Here is a 9,942-nt window from a genome sequence, read left to right as displayed (position 1 = left end):
TAAGCAAGCAGAGCAACATAAAAATATCTATTATAAAGTCATCTGAGCTTCGGGTACAGAATGAATAGAAAACAAAATCAACAGAATGTATTCAGCTTATATTTTTAGAAGTCACTTGTGTTTCTTTTGTTTTGCACATAATTTCGTGGGGATCAAATGAAGAGCAAGTGACTTCTGAAAATACAAGTAAGCCGTTCTTGCACCCAACCGCTCAATTAATCAATATTTTCGATTAAGTGAATAGTTTTTTCCGATGACTTCATGCAATTTTGGATCAATGTGAGTAATACAAAAAAATAGTATACTTGAAAACTGTTCCGCGGTATGCTGCCGCATAACGCCCCCATAGGTATGATTGTACCATAATTTCGCATTTCAATATCAGGCATTAAGAAGTTCCATTTTTCCTCTGTTAAATCCATGGGAAACTTCATGAAGATTTTGTTTTTACCCTTGGAACAAAACTAGGAGGTAGAGTAAAAAAAATGACTGAAAAATAAGGACCACCCTAGTGTACATCTAATATCACTGGTTATTCATACCTCGATCAATTAATATTCAGTTACAATTCATCTCAATTTCCATTGACTACACTGGCTGAAAAATATGCAACTTTTGGCATCATGCACTATAACTATATAATTTTGGATTTGGCGATTTTGTTCAAAAAACCAATTGCTAAATGTCAATCATGCATTTGTTGAACACATTGTGCACGATTTCCATCCGTTTTCAGAAGCCGATTTCAATAATCACCTATTTTTTCAATATCACAAACGGTTCTCGATATAATTGTCAAGAATGATAAGAAAAATAAAATTCAGGACTTCTAAAAAATATTGAATAACTTTAAAATGGCATATTCTTTTAGACCTCTGGATCGTTCTGCCACCCCCCCCTTCCGCACCGGACTATTTTTCTGCTAATTGCACGGAACATTGTCTAATTATCTCCACATTCAACGCAGAAAGATTCAGCCGTTACCCTATGACTTATTTTAATCATTTTTTTTTTACAACTTCGAAAGAGTAAATAAACACTTTCTCCCCGGGACTACTCCTTGAGAAGCCACATTTCGTGATCAGTATATTCTCAACAGTCAGGAAAATAGTGGCAGAATCGTTACCTAATAACTCGCCAAAAACGGCCTCAGCTCTCCGACTATTAGTAGAAAAGCGATGTTAGGAAAAAAGAGTGGGGATGAGGGGGCCCCAACAATCGCCCCCTCCTGTGAGATCCAATGTACGCAGATGGGAGACTAGTGCGCTGCAGCCGCACCAGTCGCGCACCCGCGATGAATTATCTCCCCGAAGAATGATCGAACTGAAAGAAGGTTTTGCGTGTTACGCGTTCGGGAATTGTTACACAATCTGAGAGAAACGTGGCATGACTGCAATTCAAAGTGACGTTTATTATATGTGGGAAACAGACCGTAAGCGGGAAAACCCACAATATTTGATAGTTTATTTTATGAAAGAAAAGTAAAGAAGAAGAGTGGGAAGGTGGTAGAGGGGTCGAAAAATTAAAGTCGCTGGTTGACTTATTTCATGAGGAAGTCTTTTGGCATCGCGTGCTTGCGAGGTAGGTCAAAATAATATTTTTAACACTCAGGGCGCAAAATGCGCGTTTTGGATGCCTATAAGCGGGAGCAAAATCAGTTTTTCTCTCCCTCCTAATAATAGGGAGAGAAAGTCAGCTGATCCATAAGAAGTATATTCAGAGAGACCGAGACAGAGCGATGCGTAAATGTGAGGTTATGTGTTTTGCTCTCTTTTTATAGGCATCCAATAACGCGAATTTTGCACCCTTAATGTTAAAAAATAGTATATGCACAATGAAATGAAGGTTAATTTAAAGGTTATCCTTTAGTAAAATAAAAATCTATTTCTGTTATTACATACAGTAAGAAATGTAAACTCTAGTGAACCGATATTAATATAGTTGTGCAGTAGACATTACCGAAGGATCGGTACATGCTACCGATTTGATTCGTTTGCTTAGCTCGCCCCTAAAGTCGTAACAACGCAACCTATCCACGCGGACCACCTGGTGAATTCACGGCGCAATAGGCAATGGATTGATTGCATCACGTAAAAACAATTTCTTGTAGAAATTTCTGCGAGAGTCGTTACATTATACAATATTCCCACTTAGCAAGAAAGGGATTTTATAAAAAAATAACACAATTTTGGACAACACAACTTCTTCACAGATGTTGTACGCTAGAGAATTTATCGGAGCAGGACGTTTTTGTTTTCCTTAACTGTTTCAGCTGACTTCTATGGATATAAGGTAAGTCTGAGAGCTTTTGTTGGATGCCGCGATTGCATGGGCGTGTATTCAGAAGTCATTCCCAAGGTCGCCAGCTCAGTTACAAATGTATTGCGAAATTATTTTACAGATCACAACTCGTGTAATAGTCTAGTGGTTAAGACAATTTACTTGCGTGCTTAGGTTTATGCGTTCGAATCCCCCCCCCCCATTTCGTGCGAAATTTTAATTGTATCATAAGCGTTGTAAATTAAAATACCGATTAATTATAAGTATATCCAAAAATATATATAAGAATTCACCGTGCGCGTATTTATTAATTATTTTTTAGCAATACTTTTGCACAAATTAAAGTGCTGTCTAAACTATAGTCTATACCGTTAACATAATATAGACCTCTTTACATTATCGTTGTGATACCATAATTCGTAACTGCAGCATCGAGGAACTGTGCAGAATAGCGTCTGGATCAGAAAAATCTACTGATCCGCAGGTCAGCACCACTTGAGAATCAGTACGGGTAACCATCAATGACAGTCATATTTAGTTGCCTATAATTGTAATGTTTACTGAATTGTCGTGTTGTCCATATACGTACTTGGAAGATCAGTAGATTTAACTTGGTTTTTAGTCAAATATAAGGTTCTTTTTTCTATGTGTAGATTCATAGAATTTAGTGAAGGTTTCTTTGTTATACTCTGAAATGTAAGATAATTGAAATTCTCTTTGAAGGACAGATTTCTTGTTATATCTAGGGGTTTTTGTGATATGTGTGAGGAATCAGAATTCTATATTCAGGTTTTAGTCTCGCGTGTCTATTAATAATATGATTTAACCGCGAGATAACCCCGAACTTCCAATTAAGATGTTTATGAAGTTTGCCCCCTAGGTATTTTACGGAATTTTTCCATTCTATTGCTTCATTAAACATTTTTGGTGGATTTATTTTGGCAGGCTTTATGACTGAGAAAATAATTTTTTCTGACTTTGCTACATTAATTTTTATTCATGATTTTAAAGCTGCCTTGGGGCACATCCGCTCAGATGAATTTCTCCTTTGAATATGTCTGGCCTATTTTTACTGAGAATTTTCTGTTGGCTAAGCTCTCTTGGGAAATTGTAATTTATTAGTTTTCTTAGCAGTCCTACATGCCAGACACTATCAAAGGCTTTTCCTACATCGAGAAAAACAGCTCCAGTATGTTTTCTTCGATTGAGATTTAAGCTAATGGCGTCGGTAAGCTTAAGCATCATGTGCTGCGTAGAGTGACATTTTCTGAAACCGCATTGTTGCGGCTTAAGGATGCTGCTCTCCTCAAGGTGATAGTTTATGCGAGTATTATTTTTCAAAAAATTGTGCTCATTCTATTAAGACTAATGGGACTGTATCTGGTTGGATGATATGGATCCTTGCCTTTTTTCTAAAAAAAAAACTAAAATGTGAGCTATTTTCCATGAATAAGGAAAGTAGCTTAGTTGAATACAAGCATTTAAGATAGTGGCGACGAGAGTGAGACACGAGTTCGGAATTTGTTTAGAGACTAAGTTTTAAATTGAATCAGGACCGGGTGCTTTGTTGTTTTAAGTAGTTTTAATTTATTTTGTTAGTTCCTTACGGGTTGTTTTCTTGAAATTATCAGTACTTGGGATTTTAAGAAAATCGGAAACAATTTATTCACATTCAGCAATGTGTTGAGGGTCAGATTGTTTCCCCATGTGGAGTGAAGTTACTTTCATAATTTACCGCTAGGAGATTTACTTTATCGGTAGGGGAAAGTTCAAACGTTTATCTGGATTTCTCAGAGGGGTAATATTAGTTCACAGCTTCGTAAGAGTTTTAGTTATAATATACGATATATAGAGTTATCTTTAATCTGAAGTTTACCGACTTCTTTCTTCCAATTTTTGCATCTGTGCTTTTGAAATTTAATTGCTATAGTTTTCCGAAGGTGGTTAATGACGTTTTTAAGGATACAGCTTTTAGTTCTTTAATGTGTTCGGCATAGTTTATTGCGAGTTTCGATAAGGTCTTCAGTCTGGGGGCTGAGAGATGGATCGTATTTTTTAATGGTAGTCTGAGGAACTGAAGTATGAATGGCAGTTTTTATACTAGAGGTGAGATTAGTTATGACTTCGTCAATATGAGTAGTGTTGGCTATTGAAGGTTAAAGCGGTGTTAGGTTATGTGTTCCAACATCATACAGCAAATATCAAATGTAGACACATGTGAAGTAATGCGCGGTCTTAAAGAGAAAAGAGAGATCACGTTCAATCCGCCACCAGCAGAACACCTTTTAAATTTGCCGCGTCTCTACCAAAAGAGGTACAGTGTGTGTCATGGAAGGGAGCCGTCTTCATGGCTCCAGCAATGTTTTCGGAACTCGTGATAGGCATGGGGAGTAAGTCAGAGCAGCAGAACAGTATGCTATTTCTACGATATGTCTAGTTCCCTCCTATTAATATCCACTAGTTCCGAAAAAAATACCCTTCATAAATTTGGGTAGAATGTCAGTAAACGTATCAAGAAAGTTTGAATATCCCTTCGTTGCTAACAACGTTTTAACTTTAAACAAAAAATATATATATTGTCAAATCTAGAAGATGTAAAGCAACTAAGAAAGAACAGGAGGTTTCATATTTCTTAAACATATCTAGGGATGGTTTTTTTATTATTTTGGGAAGCATCTTTTTTATTGTGACCATCTTCACTCTTTTTCTGATTTATCAAACCAGACTGTCACTTCTACGCAGACTGGCAGTGATTCATACAAAAGTATATTTATCCTAAGTTTTCCTTGCAGCTGTTCAAGAGCTGTTGAGTCCGCTCTCTAAATATAATCAAACTTTAATACTTCAAGTGGAAAATTTTAGTAATGATCTGAAAATGTTCACTCCAATTTTATGTTACAGAATTAAGTGGAGACAGTGAAGAAGAGACGACCGACACAGTATCCACTAAAGACCTTATATAAACAAGAGTTTCTTTCTCCTACATTTTCAAAATACGACTTTTGTCAGTAAAAATAAAATGAATACTTCAAAATTCTTTAAGGTATGTTACTTCATTTAAAACGTACAATAAGTAAATAATATATAATTTCCACATGTAGAGGTATATAATATTATAATGCAGTTTGCACGTAGGTAAATATATAGTAATAATTAAATAAAAATAATCATTCTACGATTTTTTAGGAATATGGACGCCACTAACATAACTTTAAAATTCGCACAGCCGCACGTATCACACACACCCGCACGAGGTTATAGAAATACAAGCGATTGCAAAAATAGATTTTTGTTTCGGAGAGTCAAACATAAGACCAAGTTTTCTAAATATGTTTTTTTAATTGTAAAATTTAGATTATAAATTTTACATATAAGGATTCGCACAAATAATGTTATAACAAAAATCTGTTTTGCTTGAATCTATTTTGATACCATAAAAATAGTTTCGGTTTCGAATAAAGATTTTTGTTCATGTTAAGGCTTTAATTATAAAATTTTAGAATCGGACTTAACGAATTTGCATGAGTAGAAAATTTATTATATTACCGAATGATAATCGGACATTCAATTGTTTGCACAAATAAAATTTTGAATCAATATTCATTTCATAATGTGTTGGCTGATTTGAACTGCAGGTACATTTTGCAAATGTGTTTTTGAAAAAAAAACTTCCATCACAGAATTCTGAAAAATGCTGATTAACCAATCACTGAGAAGAACTGTCCGTATAACTGACGTCACACCAATCAAAAAAGATACTATTCCCAAAAATTTTTTGTTTTGTTCAAAAAAATGTAATTCAATTTAATACGGATTCATTTCATTAAAGAAAACTCAGTTTCGCATCCTCTACAGGATAGAATAATTATTTTCCCTATTAATCGTACGTGCAAATTCTCTATTATTTATTGACTTTCCAGTCTATTTGTCGCCCTTCTAGATACTTTTGCCTTTAATCATTCATAAGATTCGATATTTGTCTTGCAGGGCGCCTCTTACTATGATATTAACAAACATAAGCTATGCATAGATTTTTATCGATTAAATTATGTGACAACATCGATAGACTCCTCGAGCGGAGATCTAGACTATGTTGCATCGCTACTTAATCCATTTTTCTGGTCCAGCTTGTTGCCATTTGTCTTCACCGTGTAAAAAAAGAAACTCAGAGCATCTTTCTCCACTACTGGGATTTGCTTGAAGTGTTTCATCAGCGCCTGTAAAGTAACACAACTATTAATGCTAGGAATAGATTATCATTAATAATCAGAGTAATGTTCTTGAGAGAAATCGGATTCCCAGGGAACCACTAGCAATTTGGATGTACATCTGAATTCTAGAATTCAGAGGATTTAAATAATTAAACAAGTTTAACGAATTCAGGTGAATTCAGAAGGTTTACAGTGAATCCAAAAGAAAACAAAGAATTTAACTGGCTTCAAAGTGAAAATCGAGGGGTTAATTACTAGCCATTTTGTTGTATTCCTTAGTTCAAAAGGATGAAAAGAATTCCGAAAAATGGACAAATTCAACAGTTTTTTCTATTTGTAACTTTTTGTTACTTATTTCTGCAATAATTTTTTTTTTACATTTTAGTTGAAGTTACCAGTATCTTTGTACTGACATGAAATAATGATGAAATAATATAAAGACTAGTCATGCAAAAGTTATCCGCTTTCAAAACAATACCATTTTATTAAGATGAGAATGTAAAAAAATCAAACATTTGAATATTTTACAATCAAACATTTGAATATTTTACAAATTTTTCCTTCTGTATTTTCTATAGCACGAACATTAGTTTTAGTCTTATTCATTCAGTAGTTAACATAGATTTCCCTTATAGTAATTTGAATCACCCGTCCCAAATCTCAGTTTCGAGAGTTGCATTTGTATTATAATTACATATTATACATGTTTTACGTACAGACAACTACATAATACGCAAGCAGAGGGTCTAATTTATTATAAAATTAAAATGTTTGTCTCCAAAACTTTTTTTTCTATAAAAATTAAATAATTACTGCTTTTTACCACGGTTATCAGTAATTACTGATCGAAAGCTGCTCTGATGCTGTGGAAAATAGGGTTAAAATAAGCCTAACATTACAAAATTTTGATTATTTCGGATATTACATAAAGTGTAAGGAAATATTAGAATTTTACACCATTTTTGCAATATCCACTTAAAAAATTGACAAATAAGTTTTATCCTCTGCTCGATTTCATACAGAATTTTGAATTTTGAGAGCATTCGATATTTTAAAGAGAAAATTTTTTATCTCTTTCATATTTAAAATAAAGAGAACTTATCAGTCATTAAAAATTAGGTGAACATAAACTTTTGCCGGTATTGTATTAAAATTGTAAGAAATAATTTATGATTTATTGCATACATACCTATGTAACAATATAATATTTTGAATTTTTATTTTTAAAATAAATCATTATTTTTCATTGTATAACTACTTACTAATAATTGTGAATCATTAGAATAATTATATAATAAACATTTAATATTCGAGTGATAAACATTCAGTGCACCATTTATGTTTATGGTAACTCCAGTAATTGTTACTCCGGTGGTAACTCGTTTACCGACGCGTAACGTCTCAAAAATGCCGAAAACTGTGAAGTAACTCCGGGAAGTTGACCCACAGGCCAAGAGGGCACTTTTAGCAGTCGGATTTTGACGGAGTCTCTTATTCCATTACGCGAGCAATCTCCCAACTCAACTCTGGTATTAACGTGGTCAGGCCGAGCAGCGCCCATGAGTACATACATATACACGGCCGATGCAGAGGGCTGCTTCACATAAAAATTGAGAGTGACCGTCAGATTAAGATTTCCAGTAATCTGACGGTCACCTGACCGGACAAGTAGAAATCATATAATTACGCGAAAAATTGAAGTAATATCATAGATATGAACTAAAAAAACCTTTGTATTAGTAAAAAATCATTTATGATTGAGAAAGTATTAGAATTGTCGGAATTTTGACACCACAGTTTTTCAACGGATCTCCACGTTTCAAGACCCCCTGAATCCGAAAATCAACTGCGTCTGTCAGGCCGTCCATCCGTAAACACGATAACTCTCGAAAAAATGAACAGATCAAATCGATCTTTGGCACACTTTCTGTAGGTCCTAAAAGAAAGGACTAGTTCGTTAACCAGCCATTTCGAATAAAAATTCAAAAAGTGAGCACACTTTGAAAATTGTTGAGACCGCTTTTTTCTGAATTTGAAAATTCCATGTACGGGTATCAATAGTAGCAAAAAAGACGAAGAATTTATCCTAATGACTTTTTGAGATAAAAATAATATTCTCAGAGTTATAGCATTTTCAAAACTTTTTTAATGAATCGAAAATCAAAATTTCAAGCCAAACAACAACGCACGACCCTAAAAAAGTCAAGAGAAGAAAAAAATTGATTTTTGAAGGCCTTACAAGATTATCATAACAAATTTCTGGATTTGCTTGGAAAATCGAAAGTTCACATTTTTATTGCACAAAAAATAATGAAAAATAAAAAATTCCAGTTTGTGGTCAAAATATGCAGAATACGAAAAAAGATGAATTAACAAAATTGTGATCCAAAAAATATCTACAAATTCGTTAATAATCACTTCTTGATTCGATTCGTACTTTTTGCATTATTTGTGAAAAATATCATTAAAAATAAAAAAATAAATAAAAAATTTGTGGAAATACGACCAAAGTTATGAAAAAGAAGATTGAAAAAACCTGTTAACAAATGTCTGTCGAAAATCGAGCACCCAGCGCGAGTGTCACGATGAGAATGTGTACCTCAAAGCTTAGAGAGCTTTGAGAAACTTAATCTTTAAAAATACTTAATTAAGTTGACAATTCAGAATATGAAGACGCATACAAATACTGCGTGCGGATTTTCCCGCACGCCGCGCTATCATCGGAGAAGACATATGCGCAGTAATTGCGACACATATCTCTAGCACGCGTGTAGGTTCCACGCATGACGGTGAAATGCGAGCTTTAAATAGGGGAATTGCTGATAATAATAAGAAAGATTATCTGTTTTATTCTTCGATTGAGTAGATTTCTAAAAATAAAAAAAGCATGATATTAAAAAAAAATTAGGTTATGTTTTGACCGCAATTGACGTCAAAACTGCGTTGATCCAAGGAACTGGTATCTAAAAAAACCAAAGCGCCAACACCGGCAAACACTGCTAACAAATTTTTCATTTTCCCTGGCCAAGAAGATTAATTTTCTACCAGAAAAGGCAACTTTTTCAACGAAATATACGAATTTTCAACCAAAAACAGATACAATTTGAACCCAAAGTGAAAAAGTTGCATGAACAATTAGATATTAAATTTTCACAAAAAATAATAATTTTCAAATGAAATACTTGTATTTTTGACCAAGGAAATGAATTTTTTAATATAATTATGAATCTTGAATTAATTAAAAGGATTTTTAAGCTAGAGAGCCTGTATGATACAATAATATTACAAACGATTGTAATAAATATAAATCACAAATAATTCTTACGCTGCGGTTATGGTAAAGATAAACTCGTAAACATAACCTCACATTCTACATGCATACATTTCTTATTTAACACTCCTAAAATGTTCCTCGCAAATTCGGGCATTTTCTAACTGACTTGCACTTAGG

At 33.8% G+C, this 9,942-nt stretch overlaps 2 protein-coding genes across 2 annotated transcripts in view; one reads left to right on the top strand and one right to left on the bottom strand.

The window, feature by feature from the left end:
• LOC117173650 (exosome complex component RRP45) overlaps positions 1–5,317 on the top strand; it is a 49,694-nt gene extending 44,377 nt beyond the window's left edge. The window contains exon 9 of the mRNA XM_033362291.1: positions 5,182–5,317. Within this exon, the coding sequence (XP_033218182.1) occupies positions 5,182–5,243 (62 nt within the window). The 3' untranslated portion in view covers positions 5,244–5,317. The remainder of the gene's footprint in view (positions 1–5,181) is intronic.
• Positions 5,318–5,321: 4 nt separating this feature from the next.
• The window catches only part of LOC117173651 (histone deacetylase complex subunit SAP30 homolog), a 98,585-nt gene continuing 93,964 nt past the window's right edge, over positions 5,322–9,942 (bottom strand). The window contains exon 4 of the mRNA XM_033362292.1: positions 5,322–6,497. Within this exon, the coding sequence (XP_033218183.1) occupies positions 6,369–6,497 (129 nt within the window). The 3' untranslated portion in view covers positions 5,322–6,368. The remainder of the gene's footprint in view (positions 6,498–9,942) is intronic.

This window comes from Belonocnema kinseyi, chromosome 5 (genome assembly GCF_010883055.1).
Source record: "Belonocnema kinseyi isolate 2016_QV_RU_SX_M_011 chromosome 5, B_treatae_v1, whole genome shotgun sequence".
Classification (NCBI taxonomy): domain Eukaryota; kingdom Metazoa; phylum Arthropoda; class Insecta; order Hymenoptera; family Cynipidae; genus Belonocnema; species Belonocnema kinseyi.
Note: the sequence above shows the minus strand (reverse complement) of the source record. Positions and strands in the feature narration are given on the sequence as shown.